The 22005-nt window shown below is 37.5% G+C and overlaps 3 protein-coding genes and 1 non-coding gene across 4 annotated transcripts; 3 read left to right on the top strand and 1 right to left on the bottom strand.

Moving 5' to 3' along the window:
• Nucleotides 1–484: 484 nt before the first annotated feature.
• LOC116306499 (uncharacterized) lies at nucleotides 485–6336 on the bottom strand. The gene is made up of 5 exons (XM_031716573.2): nucleotides 5814–6336; nucleotides 3387–3655; nucleotides 2899–3201; nucleotides 2207–2361; nucleotides 485–1285 (listed from the first exon to the last, which is right to left on the bottom strand). Exons 1-5 carry the CDS (start codon nucleotides 5853–5855, stop codon nucleotides 984–986), a joined length of 1071 nt encoding a protein of 356 aa, XP_031572433.2. The 5' UTR covers nucleotides 5856–6336; the 3' UTR covers nucleotides 485–983.
• Nucleotides 5493–5564, top strand: Trnas-aga (transfer RNA serine (anticodon AGA)). The gene has a single exon. It is a non-coding gene; the product is annotated as a tRNA-Ser (tRNA).
• A 1013-nt stretch (nucleotides 6337–7349) lies between the features above and the next one.
• On the top strand, nucleotides 7350–18727 carry LOC116306503 (BOS complex subunit ncln). The gene is made up of 18 exons (XM_089037322.1): nucleotides 7350–7627; nucleotides 8046–8236; nucleotides 8691–8835; nucleotides 9448–9542; nucleotides 10193–10276; nucleotides 10528–10601; nucleotides 10925–10954; nucleotides 12323–12411; nucleotides 12921–13045; nucleotides 13640–13651; nucleotides 14035–14219; nucleotides 14519–14603; nucleotides 15663–15701; nucleotides 15777–15884; nucleotides 16683–16738; nucleotides 16835–16888; nucleotides 17544–17622; nucleotides 17944–18727. Exons 1-18 carry the CDS (start codon nucleotides 7456–7458, stop codon nucleotides 18010–18012), a joined length of 1692 nt encoding a protein of 563 aa, XP_088893448.1. The 5' UTR covers nucleotides 7350–7455; the 3' UTR covers nucleotides 18013–18727.
• A 2179-nt stretch (nucleotides 18728–20906) lies between these two features.
• LOC116306502 (uncharacterized) lies at nucleotides 20907–21992 on the top strand. Its single transcript, XM_031716576.1, has one exon. The coding sequence runs from the start codon at nucleotides 21070–21072 to the stop codon at nucleotides 21661–21663; it is 594 nt and encodes a 197-aa protein (XP_031572436.1). The 5' UTR covers nucleotides 20907–21069; the 3' UTR covers nucleotides 21664–21992.
• The last annotated feature ends 13 nt before the right edge of the window (nucleotides 21993–22005 follow it).

The raw sequence follows: 22005 nt of genomic DNA on the forward strand, positions 1-22005 counted from the left end.
GGTTTTGTTTTGACTTTCTTTCACGCGGGGTTTGCCAAAAAAATGTCCAGTCACGTCACCAGAAGACACGAATCATATGCAGGTTTTTTCCTTATAAAAGCGTGAAAAGCGACAAAAATTCGTACATTTTCGTGCCCGATATATGAGACCCAAACCGGAAGTTGCGTGCAATTATATCATAGGTGTCCAGAACACATAAGTGTCAAATGTCCCAATGGCTTTGATAGTTCTAGATCCATCTTCGACTACATAAATATGTATTCTCATATTATCAGACTTCGTGGACCCTTCGTGCCCAGGGGTATTTTTCGGGAAACGAGAAACGAGCGACAGAACTTTACCCCTGGGTTCCCGAGGATGCAGCGGGCAAGCTACGTCAGAGCCAGATGAAGACGGGTGCAGGAGCTCACTTCAGGTTTGGCAATGATGGATGCGCGAGTACCTGTCACACATTGGCTCCAGACGCAAGTGGTTCTTACCTACGGCGAAAATAAAGGTAGGAGACGTCGTGTTTTTCATCAAGTAGACGCTTCAAGGCACAACTAGAATGTCGGACCGATAGAAGCAGTTTACGCGGGACGAGATAGCCTGGTCAAAGTTGTGAATGGACATAGCGATAGTAGACGTTGTGGTATATTACGTTAAACTTCGTTAGATCATTCGTTTCAACCAGTATCATAGCTTGCGTTTAAAGAACATTGTTACATGTTGGTTGTTGAGGATTTTTCTAAACAATCGTAAATCCAGAAGGGGGAATTGTTGAAACCAAAAAATAATAATTAAAAAAAAATTGGGGTATTGGGAACCCTGTCTGGTTACGTGAGAGAGCACGAGGGACTGTGGAAAGATTATAGAGTTCTTCTAATCTTTGTAGTGGAAATAAAAACAGACAAAAAAAGAACACACAACGATTTGCCAATTTGGATTTGTTTCTATGTTTTTTCTTAACCAAACATTCCAGTATGCAAATATAATGTTTTTTTTTAAACTGCGACAGAATGATTTCTTGCTAAAGCGTTTTGTACCATTTGGCTCAGGGACTGGTCACATGAGATTCCAGCGTGTTTTGCCATACCCATCATTACACTTTTTGGTCCAAAACTACAGAACAGATTTGCTTCCAGTATCCAGGGTATTCCGTCGTCATCTACCCTCATGTCAAAAAGTCCAAAGTCTCTCAGCTGTAAAGCACGAAAAGCACTTTTTGCACATTCAGAAAGATTTCGAACAAGATCAGGTTCTTTCTCTTCATCTAAAAACACAGGTTTACTGCAAGCAGCTTTACCTAGAGTAAGAATCATAAAAGTAAAGATTTTTAATTTTATCAAGAATTTTATTTTATTTTATTATTATTTCATTCTGATTTAGCCCGGCATTCGTGGTCATAACTATATAATTGGTGTATTCATATTATTTATATTGTCATTCTTTTTATAATCATGTGTAATATTAAGACTATTAAGTTCGATCAAATAATAGAATTACTAAGTTCATCTGTAATATGAGATATCGATGTGAAATCCTGCAATATTGAGAAGTGACCGATCAAACTTCCTCCAATTGAACGTTTCGTCGCGTGGCTATCCATATTTGTAGACTCTTCCACAGTCTCTCGCTCGTCCGTTCCGTCTCCACGCTTAGAGACTGTAACGGTACAATGACCGAAAGGACTTATGGGTCCCGAAAACTTGGACCCAGCGTGCTTTGGGAACCAAAATACTCGTCCACAGTCTCTCTCGTTTTCGCCGCCATCTGAAAATATTGAAACGAGAGAGACGAGTATTTTGGTTCCCAAAGCACGCTGGGTCCAAGTTTTCGGGACCCATAAGTCCTTTCGGTCATTGTACCGTTACAGTCTCTAAGCGTGGAGACGGAACGGACGAGCGAGAGACTGTGGAAGAGTCTATCCATATTTGCTAGGCTTAGCTTATTTTGAAATGAATATAGATTCCTTTTTGGTGATTTTTCCCGCCATTAAAGCGCGCGATGAAACACCAGATATAGAACGCTAGCATTTGCCTACCCTGCGAGCAGAGGTTTTTTTTCTGACCCTCCGTGAAAAAAAAATCTCTGCTCGCAGGGTAGCATTTGCCAAAAGAAGCCCAAAGAGTATAAAACCACAGGGATCCCGCGCGAACGACATTATAAGTTTATTTCACGAAATTCTTTCACGGTTTAGCCGAATAACCCTCATCAAAACACTTACCGATTGGCAGTCCTTTTTCGTCAACATCAAGCTTGGCTTCAAAAGATCTTATTTCGTCTTTTTTTATATTTACGTATTCTAATAGTGGAAGTACTTTAAGATTTGACTCATGATCGGATAAAACCGCAACTCTGACTTCTCGACCAGCAATAAACCTATTCCAAGTTAAGGGTTAAATATTAGTAACATTAACGGACATAACTAATCCTTGTGATCTGTCACAAGTTTCCAGTATAGTGATATTCAAAAAGTCGCCCCTCCTGAAATTTCCATCCATCATCGCATTTCCCCTGGCATTACACAGGGTATAGAATTTCTTTTTGTTGTTAGATAGAGTTTTTTAGGAATTATTTACAGTGTTGTGTCTTGAACAGGGTATAATGTTTCAAGATATTCCTGTCTTGTTAGGTTATCCCTATCACTGAAGCAGCCCTAGTACCCCTCTCCCCATCGCCACCCCTCCCTCTTCCCTCCCTCCCCTCTCCCTCTCCCCTCCTTCCCCCTCCCTCTCCCCTCCTTCCCCCTCCCTCTCCCCTCCCCAACGGACTATGTTACCTATAGTTCCTCTCTTCCCAAATACTTTATCTAGTCTCCACGCGCGATTTACATGAGCCCAGTCTGCTACTCGTTTGTGTTTTTGAGCGCGTTATGTTTAAATCATTTGTTTATATTTCGATTGACATTCGGCATACCTTTCCACAACTGCAATGTTGTCATGTTTATAAGCTTCTTCCAGAGCTCCATCAAGCTGGTCTGTTGTTCTGACCAAAGATACACCTACAGAATCTTCAGCACCGTCTGGCTTAACTACCCATGGAAGTGGAATAATATCCATCAAAATATCAATATCATCATCTTTACTGACTATTCGACCTTCTGGAACTCTGATACCATGTTTTTGAAGAACATTTCTTGTCTGTGATTTGCTCTGACAGATGGAGGCGACCTGGGCACTTGAGCCAATCATGGGGAAATTAAGTCTCTCTAGGATACCTCTGAAGACGTGGAAATAAGATCGATAATTACGTCGGTACGTTAACCTATAGTCAAGCAACGCTCAGTAATTCATTTCATTGTGGTGTTTTAAGTCAAATTCATATTCATTTCGGCGGATTGTACGTGATGTGAAAAGGAAAAGCATGGCCACGTTGCACGGTCTTTATAACTGATCGGGTCTTACCTGTATTCGGAAGTTCCTCTCTTACAAAACAAATGATGCATTAAAACGTCAGGCTTTATCTTGGAGATGTTGGCCATCGCTTCATCAAGAGGCAGTATTCCATTAGGACCAAGATCCTCAAGACTATCAGGGAAACTCCACAGTCCATCAGGATGGATCACAGCATAGCGAAGACTAACATGTTTATCAAACTCCTTGCACGAGCTAGCATAGTAGATACAGAGTTTGAAATAAAACAGAGAATCTGGTGAGCCAACAACGTGAAGAATCTAAAATAAATGCAAAAATAATAGTTGAATATATATGAGAGTAAGTGAAATTGTAAATGTTGTATATAATAGGACATTTGCACGATGGCGTCATTGACCTCTACTACCAGACTCCCTTGCACACTTTCTTTTGTTCAGTTAATTAGTACCAATCGTCTTACTATTCTCATGAGGGAATACAAATTTAAATGAGAAAGAAAATTCGCGAAGTATCTTGGTAGTGGGAGTCAAATGACGACATCATGCAAACGTCCTATACAATATAACTCGCCACCGGCTAGCTCAGTTGGTAAGAGCGTCGGTCTGTTGTGCGCGGGGAGGTCGTGGTTCAAGCCTCGGTCGGACCAACACTCATTGGTCAAAAAATATAGTATATATTATATATATACCTTTGTAATCACATCTGCAAATGGTTACACCTTCACGTGGCTCGGACGATCACGTTAATGGCGGTCCCGTCCCTAATTAACAGAGGACCACGAGTTTATCAGTTGAATTACTGTCAAGTGTTATCCTCTAGAAACAAAGTTCATTTATTTATTTATTATAATTAAAATGTGTTTGGGGATTGTCCAACCTACTAACTAAAAGACCCCCTCCACGCGTATACGTTTTCATTCGCAAACGCATAATACTTTTATAAACGAATCCTGTCCGTCCACACGTAAACGGTCATGTAAAACAATTCTAATAATACTTAATTCTATAAAGATAAGTCAGTAAGTTGTTTCATCTTTTCACGGTGTATAATTTACCTTTTCATCATTACTGTTTCATTAGAAACACCGACGCAGCTCACACTAGTTTTTAGCTAGTTATATCTTTCTAAAGATATTTAATTAGTGCAGGTTGAAAATGCTTATTTCAAATTATAATACACAGTATGAAAGTAGTAAAATGTATTTGATTGGTCAAAATTCAGTATGCATGCATGCATAGTTTCCTTTTTTGATTGCAATTAGCACTGAATCATCAAACAAAGCAAAGTCATAATCCAACGCATTAACATCACAATGCCATATTGGTTATAAATATTATATTGACAGATGAACAATATTCATCGAACAAAAGGTTTAAAAATTTTGTGACACTATTCGAAATTTCAGCAGAAATTAAAATTGATAGCAACCTTCTTTCAGTAGAAGCATTAGGATGATGGGTGTTTTCCCGAATGGACGCAGACGGCTAAGAATTAAATATAAAATTAAATTTATGATTTTTAAAGCCGAAAATTAAACCGTTTGTTCAAATCAAGGCTTGTGTGGGGTTAGAATACATTAAGTTCTGCTTAAAGCAAAACACAACAGCTAATGCTGTCACAAAACACTGCCTTAATTTGGCTCATGATGTCAGTCTTCCTCAATTTGTAGCCTCCTTTTTTTCTGATCTCTACGATCATTCATCCATGGATAAGTTTGCATGAAATGTAAAACCTGATCAACCTGAAACAACCGACTCTGGGCTGATCTAAGTCAGTGCACGGCGATGTTATTCAGTGTGTTGGAGATCTTGTGGGGGGAAAGGAAAAGCCTCAAATAAAGAGCCTTAAATGTAGGAACTCAAAACTAACTCCTACTCGTGCCTTGAGACGTTAATGCGAATTAATTACCGCCATGTAATGATACACTTGAGTCACTTTTTGCATAAATCACAATTAAAACTTATTCTCTCTATTTCATTACACACACCGAACGCATAATTTATTACTACTATACTATGTCTATTCTTTACGTACATATTTACGGTGTTCAAATTACCTATACAGAAAAAATATCGCTCTGGGATCCTCACGAGTAACCCTACATTTCATATTCCGGCTGCGTTACCTGCTTAGTTGGTCCTTGTAGTGTAGTGGTTAACACATCGGACTAGAATACCGAAGACGTGGGTTCGATTCCCGCCAAGGGCATTTGATATTTTTCTCTTATTCTCTCTATATCATTACACACACCGGGGGATAATTTATTATTACTATACTATGTCTATCCTTTACGGTGTTCAACTTAGCTATAGAGAGCTGCGCTCACTCGAAAAACATCTTTTCAACACTCGAAGATAAATGTCGTATCTCCGCGCGCCTATGTAATATCCTCTTTTTATTTAAAAGCATATCAGACTGCCCCAGTTGTATTATTGATTAACTTGGCAGTTTTCTTACCGTGATTTCAGCTTCTTCGGGCTTTGAGTTTTCGTAAGGCATCTTGTTTACAGCGCAGTGCGGATCGTTTATGTCAGGACGTGTTGCATTATTGGATAGTGGGATAGAATTCAAAGTCCAATCTCGTACCCAGAGCCCTTATTTCTTACTGCGCATGCTCGACGAAATAATTGGGCTCTGGAAAACTCCAATATTTCCTGTGCTGTGATTGGTTCTCGAGAACAAAGGAAGATACCTAAAGTAAAAATTACAGTACTAGGGAAAATAAACAAGATGGCGTCTCGAATTAAGTACACTAAAAAAGCCTGTAGGGCCGGATTTTTCAAAGTGTTGTCGGTTTTGTAATGGAAATTGTATTGATATCCAATAGATATTTTCGGAGTTAATTTAACTGAAAACCATCTTCAAAACCTAATTTTCCAAGCGCAAATTCACATGCTCGTTAAACATCGTCCGCCATTTTGAATTTACCTAGTCTGTCATAATGCGCATGTGCGAGAAACCCAGAATCTGGGTCTTCCGGTTTGGATTTTTCCAGAGCCCAATTATTTCGTCGAGCATGCGCAGTAAGAAATAAGGGCTCTGGGTACGAGATTGTTCAAAGTCCAAAATAGATCGTTTTCTCAAGGTTGCGTGCGCATCCAAATTTAAGGAATTTGACGGGCCACGATACCAGAACACGAGTATATTATCATGCATTGCTATGAATTTTTTTTCTATAAGAATTCTTAAAAACGATTACTCTCCTCTTTAAATGTAAAACTGTCCCCTCAATTTTACTGAATTTGCGTTTTTCAGTTTTATGGCCCGTCAAGTTGGATGTGCACGCAACCTTGAGAAAACGGTCTACTACTTAGACCGTTGAGATAGATAGATAGACAGACTGCTTTAGACTCTTCAGGATTTACAATTAGTATAATACAAAAATTACTTAATTCTATTTACAACGTATACTAAGCTACCTACAAGTTAAATAACTAAAGACTAATAATAATACAATATAATTACATAATAAAAAGAGTACCTGCTTTGCAAGAGTACCGTGTATAAGAGAAGAGATAACTAGCTAAAACCTAGAGTGTGAGCTGCGTCGGTGTTTCTAATGAAACAGTATAATGATAAAAAGGTAAATTTTACACCTTGAAAAGATGAAAAAACTTACTGACGTTTCGGACGCTAGCCCTTCGTCGGAGTAAAAGAGCGAAGAGCAAAGAGTCAGTAAGTTTTATTTACCCTGTTTGGCGTACCCGTATGGCAAATATAGGGGAGTACCCCCCCCCCCCCCCCCCCCCCACCCCACCTGTCTCAATATAGAAAGCCATCGTTGCTGAAAGAGTCATGAACGAGCTTCGACTGAGTCGTTTGCACATCCGACACCAAACGCGACGTTGAACTTGTCTTATTTCAGCCTCAAGAACACTGGTATTTCATTTTCTATTGATTTTTTTTTTACTTTCCAAATAAGCATAGCCGTGGGTTTCCTGTGCATGACTAAAGGCCAGGCTACTGATTACCACTGACCCATCATGAGCCAGCGATAGCTTCTTCTTTTCTTTCTTCGTTACAATATTCGGTCTCTTGTTCTGTTCTTTAAATAGTTTGAAAGAAAAAGATCATTTCTAGAAGTTTAACTGGTTTCAGGATGTTAGAAAACGTTCCTGATATCCTCGAGATACTGAAGAGTTTCCCAGTATCTTTGACTGTATTATGCGTGATACCATTCGTTATTCTGAGTGGACCAACATGTGTACAAGGAGCACACGAGTTTCCTGTCTTTAGGATGCAACAATTTGATCTTCATCAAACTTCAACAGGTAAGTTTATTCCAGCTACATGAACTCAAACACATGCTTAGATTAACTTTACTTTTGTTTTATGTATCAATAACTTTGTTTTTAAAAAGGTAAAAAAGATCTTGATATAGGTCAATCAAGTGACCCGTCATGCAAGCATCTGTATCTATATAAATTTCTTACACTTTCTTTTTCTATTAAATGTGGGATCTCGTTGTGAAGAACAATATTTTAACATGTTATATTTTCTCTTCAATTTAAAAAAGTCTTGCATACTAAAGTTAGAACAGTTTTAAAACCATTTTAACTAATATACTAATTCTACCAGTTGAAAGTCACAGTACCAAAGCTCACTCACCCACCCACACACTGTCAACGCTGTACATTCCCTTTGGGTCTTTGCAAAAAATATTGAGATAATATATTTGTATATTCCAAGGATCCCGCAGTGCGCTAGTAAACATGGAAGCAAGACCAATGTCATCAGAAGTGCTTACCAGACGATGTGTGGTCATTAAGTTATCAGAACTAACAATAGACCACTTCAAAGAGGTGATTGATAAGGGAGCTGGTGCTCTACTTATTCTGCTACCAAGACATCTCTCAAATCTGACACAACAGGAAATAGAGGTAAACTATTTAAGTAAGCAAAATTTCCTTAACCAAGTGAGATAACTGGGCCCTGTACTAACATGAACTAGATACCCTAGGATGTAATTCCCAGTATAAATTGTTGTAGATTGTGTTACGGTCGCCAAAAAGTTTGGACATTGTTCTTGAATTTCCGTGCAAAGGTACTGACTCTTAATAAACTATTTACTTGGTTAATGTTTAGTTAGTTCTCTAAACACAAGTAAATGATCATTTTTCTAGCTTGATTGAGCTTTTCTTATTGCTGTTAAGAGAGCTGACTAAAGAAATCTACCTAAATTTTCTCTTTAAAGTCAGTGAATTTGCGTGGGAATCCGAGCACAATGTCCCAACTTTCTGGTGACCGTAACACAATCCAGGCTAGCTCCGAAAAGGTGAATTGTCGATGGATGTTGTGAACTCCTTTACAAATGATCCTTGTTCATATTCCCAGGATTGGCAGCTGCTAGAGAATGAGCTTCTGTCTCAGATGGTTCCTGTTGCGTTGTATTTTGCTTATGAAGATGACTACCTTGTTAATCTGCACAAGCATATCCAGGTTGCTGTGACTAGTGATCAGGCCAACTCAGGCTTTGAAGGTAACTTGATCTTTTAAAGCCACCTCAATATATCGTTATAGTACGAATATCAAGCCTGTAAAATCCACTGCTGTATTTACCAATGACATATTATTAACAGCTTAGGTTGAATTAGGAATGTCAAAGGAAGTATAATATAAGGGTTGTGACATATATCCATGTATATAAGATAAAGGATAACCTTTGACTCCTAGGCCAATCATTTGTGAGATAAATAATACAGGGTTCGTGCTACTCTTTGAAATCCTTGGAAATCCCTGGAATTCAAAACCCATTTTTAAGTGCACTTGAAAAGCCCTTTGAAATAGCAAAGTTGCTGGATACTCCTGGAATATTATTTGAGTTTGCTACAGTTCCTCGTTTATTATGATCACTTGTAAGCTAGTTTGTTGACAATTCGTTTGTTATTTCTATTGCAACTTTGCTCCAAGTACGGCAAGGCTGGTTACTTATTTGCCATTTTCCATCATTTTAATCCATGTTATCAAGCTTCAAAAATCCCCCCCCCCCAAAAGTATTCCTTGAAAATCATTATTTTGGACCTTTAAACGTCCTCGAATTTTTTTTAACCGTATAAACCCTTTGAAATATCTGTGTCTCATGTTCTTTCAGCTCTTCTTGGGGTTACATCCGCAAGTGGATATCAGTTGGTGGCAAGTGCTTCAGAGGCCAAGCAAAAGAAAGACACTGTTATAACCAACATACAGGTGTGTTTCAATAATTACCCATTCATTATTACAGCGCGACATGAAAAAGATGACATCTTTTAGTGTATTTGCATGCACTTTTTAAAATAAATGTGAAAAGTGAAAATAAAATTGGGAAAAATCCATATTCATAAAAGTATGCAATAAATTATCTCTGGTCATACATGTTGTGCTGTACCAATAGGCCATTTCACGGATCCCATTACTCAACCTCAGCCTCGTCAGCGTGTAATTATTCTTTAGAATTTGACTACAGTCCGCAGTAATGAAAGGAATTTACACATCAACGAACAATTGAAACACTTAAAAATTTCACAGGTTGCAATTTCTAAAGAATATATTACACGCTGAAGAGGCTGAGGTTGAGCCGTGGGATCTGTGAAATGGTCTATTACTGGTAGACCCATAGCACACATGAACACTGAAATAGACTAAAGGTCAATTGCACTCTTCAGTTGTCCTTCCTACAAAAAATGAAAAGCTTCTGATGGCCCTGGTCAAAACTCCTCGGTCCATGTGTATATTCAAGATCTCTGGCACAGTTTTCCCCTCCTGGCTGGTATTTAACCTCTATGTACATGTTTCTAATAATAACACTCACTGTTGTCCTAAGTTTAACAAACATTGACTATTAATTATACTGTTTTCAGGGGAAGTTAGCTGGTATGGGAGTGGATGAGAATCTACCTACAATTGCTATCGTAGCACATTATGATACATTTGGTGTTGCTCCGGTAAGTACACATGATTTGCAATACCCTGCCCCATTAAACCAATCAGTGAGTTCGACCCCAGAAATGGAAAGAGCACCTCAATAATAATGAGAAGACAAAGATTTTCCACAGGAAAAAATGTTATTGGCATCAAATATTTTTTTAAATGCAGAGTGAAATGCAAGAGCTTGTTTTAATTTCAAGTAGATACAGCAAAAGAAGCTTTGCTCTTTGAAATCATTGCTAAATGCCAATTATTTGTCTTGCAACAGAGTCTTGCAAATGGTTCTGACTCCAATGGCAGTGGGGTTGTCGCATTATTGGAGCTGTCACGTCTTTTTTCCAGGTAATCTCATTGTAATTACTTTCTGAAATTTAATTTATTCTGGTGTGAATATTTTCACAAATACATTATGTATAACACTCTGTTCTGTTGTATCTGTCCCACTCTGTTCTGTTGTATCTGTCCCACTCTGTTCTGTTGTATCTGTCTCAATCTGTTCTGTTGTATCTGTCCCACTCTGTTCTGTTGTATCTGTCTCAATCTGTTCTGTTGTATCTGTCCCACTCTGTTCTGTTGTATCTGTCCCACTTTGTTCTGTTCTGTCATCTTTGCTATTCTGGTCTGTTCACTCCACTGTGACCTTACAAAAGTATATTTATTCACAGGTTGTATGCTGATACTCAAAGCCATGCCAAGTATCCTTTCAAACTATTTGTTATTGATATTTATAAAATAAATTAAATAGTACGCACGCTGTGATTGGTTGATAGCCATGTTTGCATGAGGCTATGTAAACACAGTTGTGACGTCACAACTTTCGTGTTTTCCCGGTACAAGTTCAAAAATTAAAAATTTACAGTTTCTTTCGAGGAAAAAAACGCCCCCAAAAATGTATTTTGAAGACGAAGTTCCAAATTTTGACTTGTGTCAGTGCCACAGGCATAACCCTATGGTCTCATGCAGGTCTTTCTGATCGTAATATCATGACAATCTCTCGTTGGTCACCGCAAAGAGAATTCCCGCAGGAGCTACAACACACGTCCTCCATCAGGACAGCTTCGGTTGTTCAGCGACGTGCTTTCTCATGATTTAAATGCACCGCCCGATAAAGAATACAAGTATTTCAAGGAAACAGTCAGCAGCTTCAAACGTTTTCCAGCGATAGCTCTTCAGCTCCACAAAATATCTTCTCGAGGCAAGACGAAACAATCAACTTCGCTGCCATGTTTTCTCGCTTTCAAATTGAGCAAAACCACGTTTCTTTCAACCGAGAATTCCATTCACAGTGACACTTGTTATCCACTTTTGATCACTTTCGTAAAGATAATCGATTCTGAAATCTTTTATTAAGATTTCTATTCAATCTTTGGACATTTCTTTGTATTTGCTTTAAAGTTTTAGAATGATAAATGTTTAAAATAGCTAGCGATTCTTTCTCGCTTCACATTTGCCTCCTCGTCGTTTATTACACAAAATTTGATTGGCTAACGATCGAAGTTCGTGATGTATGGAGAATTTGTATTTTGATATGAGAATCAAATTCAAATAAAGATTTATTTTCTTGCAAGTGGTAATGTTTTCCGTTAGTATTTATTTTATAAAAGCAATAGAAAACTTTTTTCTCTGTGTTTACATAGCCTGATAGCAACACTCGGGGGGTTGGGAGAATTCTCGACAGTTATGCAAACCCTCGACTACGTCTCGGCTTTGTATAACCGTCTCGAATTCTCCCAACCTCCCCTCGTGTTGCTATCAGGCTATGTAAACACGGAAAAAGTTTTCTATTGCTTAAATAAACAACAGTTAGAAGGCTCATAATATTTTTTTTGATTATCATTTGTAATGATGACTATAGATAAGTATGGGAAAAGTTTTAAAATGATTTTTTAAAAAACTACATATAAAAGTATTTGAAAATGATATAACATGCACACTGATTGGCTGGCTACCATGTTTATATCAGAGGACGGAGATACATTTGCACAAAATCATTCAAAAATATTTGATAAAAACAAATTGCCTGCTTCTGTCTCTGTGCTTGATCGGTCTTTAACACCTGTTAGATATCATTTAGTATTTTTTCTTTCTGGAGGAGGGAAATTTAATTATCAAGGAACCAAGAAATGGCTTGAAGACAGTCTTGATAATCCAGGTGAATATTTGAACAAAAGTAAACGTTGTTTACAATCTCATTACAGCGGAACCAGGGGCCACTTAGACCATTTGGACAAGAGAACCAATTAAAATGTAGAATTCACCATCCTAAAGTCAGTTCAAATAGAAAGAAACTGTGCCCTTGACCTTAAAAATGAATTTTCAATACCTCAGGCAAAAGTTTCCCTTATCCTGACCTTCTGGCCAGTAAATAACCTCAATGCATTTTGTGAAGAGTGTGGAAACTAATATGCACGTTTTTTGTCTGGAGTAATTTCCTTGTGGAATGGTTCAGTAGTATTGGTATACATATATAATATAGATGTAGAGTAGGAGCAAAACTGATAGTCGTGTCTTCTTCTCCTTGTCTTGTAGTCTTTTCTTAAGATCAGATTCTTTGAAAAAGATTGAAGTACCAGCTAATGTAAACATGAGCTTCAGAAAACAGCTAATGTAAACATGAGCTTCAGAAATTTTTTTCTAAAAATCAGTTTTTTTCTTTCTTAGAGCAAAGTGCTTTAAATGAAGTGGATTTTGTGCTGTGTTTGGATAGTCTTGGCAGAGACGACAACCTTTTTCTTCATGTTTCTAAGCCTCCAAAAGAAGGCACACTTGCATTTGAACTCTTTGAAGTAAGTCTTACACACAATAGAAATAAATGTCTGTCAACTCCATTAGTGATTAGACTAAGAATGTGTTTTTTTTAATTCTAAAAAGAACAGTTTTGTTTTACATGTGGAAGGTAACGAAGGAAGATTTAAAGAATATTATATTGTGCTTGTTTTATTGATTGAAAATAATTGCCATTATGTTGTCAGTCAAAAACTTGAAATACCCTAATTTTACCCATATCAAACTATGAGTGTCAAAGCTCTCTTTCCCGGTCTTAAAGAAAAGGGACTGGGGAGAAGCTTATTTTTTTCGTATTTTTCATAGCTTTTTTTCTTGTTTTTCCTCTTCTCCAAGCTCATAAATGTCTCTCAGCCGTTTTGCCAGCCGACGAACACGCTTGTCGGCCATCTTTGACCTCAGGGTAAAGACCCGCAATCCAAATATGGAATTATATGATTCCATATATGGAGTGACCTCCAACTTTGACACTAATGTATGGAGCAAAACTTGATATGCTAAAATTTAGGTTTTCTAGTTCCAAATATGATCATCATTATCATTCAAAGATATAGAATTACTAAACTCTTCCTTTTTCTTCTTGATCAAAATTACAGGACTTCAAACAGGTAAGGTTCCTTTTTTTGTGCCTGACATTTATGATCATGATTATTTAGAAGGATATCATATTATCATGACAGATGACTGACTAGTGGTGGATATTCCATTCATCCATTCATTCTTTCATTCATCTGCTGTTTGTTTACAAACTTTCGAATACTTTGTCACTGACTCACAGCCAATGAACTCCAATCATGTGATATTAAAAAAAGGAAAAAAATTATTTTTTTCATTACTGTTTATCTTTGTGTAGTGTTGTGTAGCGTTGGTTGAATGTACTAATTTGACTGAAACTTTCCTTCAACTTTATATTCACTGCCATTGAGATCAGCAAGAGGAATACCAATTTATCCTACTTTGATGTACATAATTTTTTTTTCATTTTTCATAGGTTGCCCAGAACATGTTTCCTCAACTTAATTTCTCAGTAATCCACAAAAAAATTAACCTAGCTGATGAGGTGTTGTCATGGGAACATGAACGCTTTTCAGTGCATACACAGCGGCTTCCTGCTGGTACTTTATCTCACTACAGTGATCCTCAAACCCCTGGAAGAAGATCCATGTTTGACATTAGGTAACATTCTCTCTTAATTATTTTACTTCATAGAATATATTTTATACACTGTACTAGCTTGCCTCTGAGCAAACGTAATACAGGGGAACTATGCTATACATGGGATTTTTGCTATACAGGGGAACTGTGCTATACAGGGGATTCATGCTATACAGTGGAACTATCCTATCCTGATCAATTCACAAACTTATTGATATGCATGTAAAGTTCTCATACCATTCTTTTAGAGTCTTCTGGGGCTGTTTATATTCTTTATTTATACAACTTTTTGATTGATAGTTTGTTTTTTACTCTTGAAGGGTTCATGATGACCAAAAACTAGAAAGAAACATAAAGTTCATAGCTGAGAGCCTGGCTAGACATATATTCAATTTGACCAAAAAGGTATGAGTACAGTTTCTTGTACTGACATACAAGAAACTAAACATCATTTCTGCTAACTTATCATGCTTTAGATTTTTGTTCTGGAAATAAAGGACAACTGAGGTCATATTTTTGCTTGACTATGGTACAGCAATAGACCTTTTTACTTTGGGTGTAATGTTGTCCTATTTTAGACCATGTATCAATATTGTTTGTTTAATGATAAACATGGACACAACTCAAACAAAGAATCATATTCTCAAGAGAATGGCATGTGGTCTGAAATGGGAAAACATTATGCCCAAGGAAATGAGATCTGTTAAAAAGATCCAAGTGTTGCTGTAAAACCACCAAACATATTGCTTAAGATTATATTTTTGTTTGGATCATTTATGGATTCCAGTCTGTTGTAAAGAGCATAAAAAGATAATTAATTGTCCTGGCACCAAACAATACCAGTCAAGTCATCTAAATTCCTCCTCATTTAGAGGAAATAGCAGAAATTTAAAAAACAAATTTTTACAACCATTGCCCCCGTAAGGGGCTCTTTTGTGAGGTTTGTTCCACATTCACTACTAACACATTTACAGACTATTAATTTACAACACACAGCACTCAACTCAAATGTGAATTTTTGTGGAGGGAGGAAAACCAGAGAACCCTGAGTAAAACCCCCATGGTAAGGGAGAGAACAACACATCATCAAACAAACTCAACCCATATATATTATATAGTTCAATCAGGAACCAAACTTGCAACCACAGATTTGCAACCACAGGCATGGAAAAAAAAAAATTTTACAACCATCACTCACCATACCTCTTCAGTGAGGTTTGTGCCAAACACACACTACCACTACATTCTATATTTACAACAAGCAACACTCAGCACAGAACTACACAGCAGTGAGAGAAATCCAGTGAGAGACATCACAGTAGCAGCACATGTCATTAAAAAAAGCAAAACAGTAAGCAGCCTTGTAGAGGAGAGTATATCATGTTAAAATGCCAGCCACAACTAGAAGTTATTATCCAAATTAATTAAACAATTCAATATTCTGTTTGTGTGTTTTTAATCTAGGGATATTCCAAAGATTTAGAGACTTTCACACAAGGACTGGTAAGTAATCAGGTCATGCTTTTGAATGATTTAATACTTTCTAGTTTTTAAGCTTTGAATATCATTATTTCTTAGGGTGTTGATTCTCAATTTGTTAAAACATGGATGGATTATCTGAGTTTACAGCCAAGACCAGCCCAAAGTCTTCACAAAGATCATCCATTTCTACAAGGACTAGAATTGGTGAGTTGCAGCTCTCAGCACTATTGTTACCTCAACCTTATGGCTGGATTTGATGTGCAAACCCCTGCTATTTAAATATGCCATGGGAAGATATAATAATAATAACTTTATTAATGTCGTTAATTCTTCTAGCCGGGCACAAGTGCCCTACTAATCGGTAGTATGTAATTAGCTTGTTAGCCCCAAATCTTCCCTGGAAGATTTTAAAGCTGCCTAAGGCTTTGAGACACTTTGGAATTGGGCCAAGGGGTATGTGATTTATTCAATCGAGAAAAACAATGAAAACTGAGCTGATGTAAAAATAAGTAAGCTGGTCCATCAGTTTACCTTGTCGAAATGAAATTTGTTGCCTGTGCACAGCTGCTTCCCACCCCTATGCAAATGCCATTACTAATAGACCTACAATGGTATAGGTAATCAGAACATGGCAATACTTTCTTTATTTCTAATACCTTACAGTCTGGTAACACATACCAGTATATTCAGGAACCACATGGATGGCAACTCCCTTGAAAATTTCAAATTGCTGTAAATATTTTTAAGCCCCGTTTACACTAGGAATTTTTGCGGCGATTTTTGCTGCGATGTTTTGCGATTTTGTCCATAATAAATAATGGTAAAGAATTTACATGTAAAGTTTTTTTTCAGGATACCAAGATGGCGAATGTCTCTTTTGAAGGATGAGACAAAAGATTTCATATTTCCGAAAATTGCCACAAAAATCGCAGCGAAAATCACCGCAAAAATCGCCAGTGTAAACAGGGCTTTAGGTAAATGTTTTATGATTTTTTTCTACAGACATTGTCTAAATTTATAAAAGATGTCAAAAGAACCACCATGAAGGCAGATAAAAGGTAAGTCTTGAAACTATGGAATAAGCCACATTGAAATCCTGAAAGCATCAGCAGTGCTTATAGTCTTTAACCTCCTTGATATTCTTATTATTCTAGGGATCCTGAATTCGTATTTTATGACCAACTTGAAACAAAAATGTCTGCATACAGGTAAATAGAGTGGACAGGTTTGAAGAAACTATTTTTCAAGGTGCTTATGGATTTAGAGGCAACGGATATGTGAACACCTAATGTATAATTTGATCAAGGGTGGTGTAGCGGTAGTTCACTCACCTCTCACCTCTGGGGTTCAATTCACCTTTTCGGCGTCAGCCGTCACGGGGTATAAATTGTACAAATGTACTGACTCTAAATGAACTATTTACTTGGTTAATGTGTAGTTAGTTCTCTAAATACAAGTAAATGATCATTTTTCTAGCTTGATTGAAGCTTTTCTTACTGCTGTTAAGATAGCTAACTAAAGAAATCTACCTAAATTTTCTCTTTAAAGTCAGTGAATTTGTATGGAAATCCGAGAACAATGTCCGAACTTTTTGGTGACCGTAACACAATCCAAGCTAGCGCTAAAAAGATGAATTTCCAGATTCAGCATCACATATCAGTAAAGTTTGTTAGGTCCCTCCCTTGATTTGAGGGATTTTTTTCCAGTTTCTCTGGTTTTCGTCCCAACTCACTGAATTCCAATTTATTTTACATGGCAAGACATAGAAATGCCAAGCAAGTTAGTTCGTAGTTTAAAATTCTTGTCATTGATAAAATATGTATCTAAGTAATATTTGCTCAATCCTTTTTCTATTCCTTGCAGGGTTAAACCAGCTATCTTTGATTTATTCTTGGCTGTTGGTATAGCAAGTTATCTAGGAATGGTTTATCTGGCAATTCAGGTAGAGTAATTATTCAAAAACAGGTTTAAGATCACAGGACTCAATACGTGTCTGTAAACTCCTGGCGTTTTATCTCCTCAAAACTCTTGCAGACCTTTAGAAGTGTACCACAGCTCCTTTAATCGGCCTGCAAAATAAAATAACGTGACTGCTGAAAAAAAGCATTTTTCTTTCTAAGGATTCGAGTATTTGACTGAACAGAATTCATGGATTTGAAAATACTCTAAAAGCATGGGATTTTTGTTTTTCAAAATGAAAAATATTGCCGGAAATTCTTTTTATGATTGCATTTCTTGATATCATTCACTTTTTTTATTGCAGAACTTTTCCAGTTTGTCTGACTTTTTGTGGCAGAAGCAGTTAGGCAACCTTAAGGTGAAGCAGGGCTAGTGTTTCGACCTCAACTTGTGTACAGTAAATAATGCTGTTGTGTCAATAATGATCTGTTAACTCAAGGCCTGTTTTTATAGACAATGGACATCAATTTTCCTAGATGTACTCAGTTGACTAATATTCAAATACATGTATTTCATGGGCAAGTCAAGTCTTGTGTTATACGAATTTACATGACTATGCCTTGCTGCGAATCTAGTTTCTTAGAGAGCCTTGACAAGAAAACATGACGTCATACATTATTGATACTTCCCCCACATCTCTGATGGTGCTACATTTCCCCCATTTCTATTATAAGCAGACCAGACAACCGACCAGTACTTTAGGTGTTTGGGTTTTTGGATTCCAGTCCTTCTACCCGAGTCAACTTTCCTATAGTCTAACTTAGTAGTTTTTCTATGTTAGGTATGCCCAAAACCTAGATTAATATTTCTTGGTTAGATTAATTCCATAAGTCGGCCTCAGGTGCTCTCTGTCGAATATTTCCCCCCGCTCACCACTTGAGCGATCACCAAGCACGAAGGAGCGAAAACTACGACTATGGAATCAGTCTAATCCTTGGTAACCTAATTACGAAAATAGGTTAATGAATGAATGTTGGAATCAAATTGGGCACCAGACAAGTCTTGATAACCTCGGTGGAAGTCATTTGTAGACGAAACAGAAACTTTGCTTTGAAAATCAATAAAACATGCGGACATGGAGAGATCAATGATTTGATGCTCTTCACTGAGTCGTTCCCGGCCCCTCTAAAACATTTGTTTTGAAGGCAAGTTGTGTTGATTTATTTCTGCTAGTTTTGCACACTGTATAAGGCGTTGCCAACTAACGTGCGGTCATATTTACAATCATAATTGAGTCTTAACACGATAAAAAGACCTCACACCTCCCTGCATCAATGCAGTAAAAAAGTCTTCTCAAACGAAAAAGTAAAGAAGCCTTCACAAACAAGACATACACCATAGACTATCATAAACAGTACTCCTTGCATTATGGGAGAATAGGCTGACTAGGCATACAAGATATTCAATGCACTGCTGCATACTAATCCTTGGAAGAAACCTTTTCAATTTCTTTTTATTCGGAGTGGATTTTTCAGTCCCGTGCAGCATTTTATGAGTGAGTCATGAAAGAAAATTTGAAAACAAAATTGTAACCATTTCTAGATCATTATTGACTCAAATAAAAAAAACTTATCACTCTCCAATTGAGGTACAAGATTTTGGACTGCAATGAGCTTCTGAAAGGGGGCTATCATGAACTCCTAATGATCTAAGATCAACCATTTTTAGGATAAATAAGTAGGTACAATTCATGAAAATGGGTTATTTTTCCGAACACACTTCTCAGAAACCCAATCAGGTCTGACAGTAAAATATGTTCTTTTATGACTAGTATGGCTGTAAAACGCATTATTATGTAGAAAGTGGTAATCCTTTGTTTCTCCTGACTGGGCGGCAGGCACAAAACCAGGGTTAATACCAGGTCTTGGTTTACCGTGAACAAACTCTGGTGGCCGTCTGTACATGAAACTGGGAGCTAGTTTGACGTTCATTTGTGTGTGTTTGATCTTAGGGGTAAAATGAACTCCATACTCTGACTTGGCAGGAGGCTCCTTTGCTACTGTCATGGAAAGAAGTGGGGGAAGCTTGACAGATTGATAAGATGGCAGTGTTGTACGTAAACCCATGTCGACTGAAATGAGCAAAAAAAGGGGACATAACTACTATTCTACAACTCTCTTAAGACATGAAGATCAATGCAAGGGACTATGCTGGGACTATGCTAAAAACTCAATATCAAAATATAATGGCATTACTGAATACTGCCATTCAAGTTATTTGTTTTGTCATAGAGCTACAATAACTCAAACTACTAATGCACTAATATGTAGTATTAAGAAAAACTACCAATTTATTACCTGTTTTTATTTCCTGCACGTATTTCTCCAAACCTTCAACATTTACGACATCAGAGAATTCAGCTTTGCAGATTTGCAGTCTATCGGTTTCGTCCACTATCTTGCATGCGATTCTGTTCGATCATTAATTGTAATGTTTTTCCCGCTTTACCTTGTCACGCGTACGATGATCTATAAATGTTTGGACTGTTATCTGTCAAAACCTATTTGCTCCCAGAAATAATGACGCCTTTACAAAATATTGGTACTCTAAACAAACAAACGGATCGCAGTCACTTTTTTGGTAATTAAGACCCATCAAATCTTTTATTCACTCGCATTTGTATAATTTTGTCAATAGCGTTGTTTCCATGGCAATTTAAGCCGAGCTAATGCCTATTAAACTCTCTTGAGACCATGGTCATGCAGTCTGTTGTGGACAAAGGATATTACGTTATAAAGAGCCATAGGAACACAGCTGGGCCCCTTAGCAAACTGATAAAGTCGAATCTAAGGCTACTGAATAACTGACCTAGTTTTGTACTGGCCAGGTCCCTAGCTTGTTATCGATGGTTAAATGTCAGGTCCTTAGATTCAATTTTTCCAGCTTCACAGTACTCCGATAAACGTTTGTCTTAAATCTTCAACGTCCTTGTCAGTGGCGAATTGTGTAAACTTTTGATTGAATTTGAAATGAGTGCATGAAGCTCAAGACGACAGGGCCTGTCCTTTTTTCATCTAATGGAATGATGGAGGAATTTTACGATTTTTATCCTTTCTACATGTCCCAGGTTTCTAATGAGAATTAAAGCAACTGAACAAACAATCAACTAACAAATCATAACAAGATAATAACAATTAGCATGTGTATATTGACTTTCAATTAAAGTTCTCTACATCGTCTTTGTCTTTGTGACCTTCCATGTGAAGTCTGCATACCAATGTATTCATCACTATGGCAACAGGTTTGTGTAACACACGCTTCGGCTCAAGAACCCAGGTGACGATAAAAGTGTTCGGAGCTGGCTGAAGTGTCATTAAAGACTTTATTGAAGAACTTGGAGAACTCTACTTTAATAAATCGTGATTATAAAAACTTGTAAAGTTTTGCAGGACAGTCTAGTGACTTGGAGTTCGACATATTGGATCATAGCATGCCGGCCAATAGAGGGGATCCAGGATTCCTCAGAGAAACAGTCTCGAAGATCGTGTACAGAACAGAATACTCATCGAGTTTTAGAGGAGCTGACGATCCATTCCAAAATATTCCAATTCCCAGCCATTTTAGCAGAAGAGCAGCTTGGGCTGCAGCACCTCATAATCAAAACAAGCCAACGACGTCCAGAGTCGTGCAGCTTCCATTAAACCGAGTCAAGCATGAAACGATCAATCTTCAAGGCTTGCAACCAAACCGTATTTCCAGTCACAGAAAAATTAGAAGTGCGACAGAACGACATACCATACCATTTAATGTTACCCAAAACAGCTTGGATCGTGGTCGGCCGTTCTCGGGAATCACGACATCAAGCCGAGCAAGAACCGAAGAGTTAGTTCGAACATCTCAAAGTTTAGTGGCACGTCGTTTACAGAGTCAACTGTCAAGGTTTCCGAAGGATTTCAGATACATCGATAAGCAATGTTTTTTCCATCCCGCACAAGAACTATCACATAAAACATTCTTTGTTATCAGCCCGGATTGGGTCTCAGAACGACAAAACTTTATACGTAAAAACAACATGTTTGGTTGAGTCAGACCACATCATTCCCCTATACATTCAGACAATATCTCCACTGCCACAAGATTTTGTCCCCCCTTATAAATATGGTCTACACAGTGCCAATAGGGCCGGCGATGCTTGCAGCGATCAGTGAGGTGCGGTTTTGGTCGTAGTGGAAATATTATTTTGTAAAGTTTTATTCTATAACACGAATACTTGCAGGAATGACTCTTTGGGACAAAATTCATTCTATTTTCACAAAATCTTACACGGACTGTCACATCGTTATCAACGTACCAAGGTTGCATGCACGGAGTGGTGTGCGTGCTAATATTTAAATTAAAATCACCATAAAAATACCATTCCAGTACT

Source organism: Actinia tenebrosa, unplaced genomic scaffold (assembly GCF_029948245.1).
Source record: "Actinia tenebrosa isolate PJP-AT-01 unplaced genomic scaffold, QUT_ActTen_1.0 PGA_scaffold5__44_contigs__length_20552954, whole genome shotgun sequence".
Classification (NCBI taxonomy): domain Eukaryota; kingdom Metazoa; phylum Cnidaria; class Anthozoa; order Actiniaria; family Actiniidae; genus Actinia; species Actinia tenebrosa.

Excerpts from the sequence above, each read along its gene's own strand:
- LOC116306499 (XM_031716573.2), bottom strand. The coding sequence starts at position 5,855 with ATGCCTTACGAAAACTCAAAGCCCGAAGAAGCTGAAATCACG. Across the intron at positions 3,656-5,813 it reads CCGAAGAAGCTGAAATCACG|ATTCTTCACGTTGTTGGCTC; the intron begins GTAAGAAAACTG and ends CATTTATTTTAG. Across the intron at positions 2,362-2,898 it reads AACATTGCAGTTGTGGAAAG|GTTTATTGCTGGTCGAGAAG; the intron begins GTATGCCGAATG and ends AACTTGGAATAG.
- LOC116306503 (XM_089037322.1), top strand. The coding sequence starts at position 7,456 with ATGTTAGAAAACGTTCCTGATATCCTCGAGATACTGAAGAGTTTCCCA. Across the intron at positions 8,237-8,690 it reads TGACACAACAGGAAATAGAG|GATTGGCAGCTGCTAGAGAA; the intron begins GTAAACTATTTA and ends TCATATTCCCAG. Across the intron at positions 14,604-15,662 it reads TATTCAATTTGACCAAAAAG|GGATATTCCAAAGATTTAGA; the intron begins GTATGAGTACAG and ends TTTTTAATCTAG.
- LOC116306502 (XM_031716576.1), top strand. The coding sequence starts at position 21,070 with ATGCCGGCCAATAGAGGGGATCCAGGATTCCTCAGAGAAACAGTCTCG.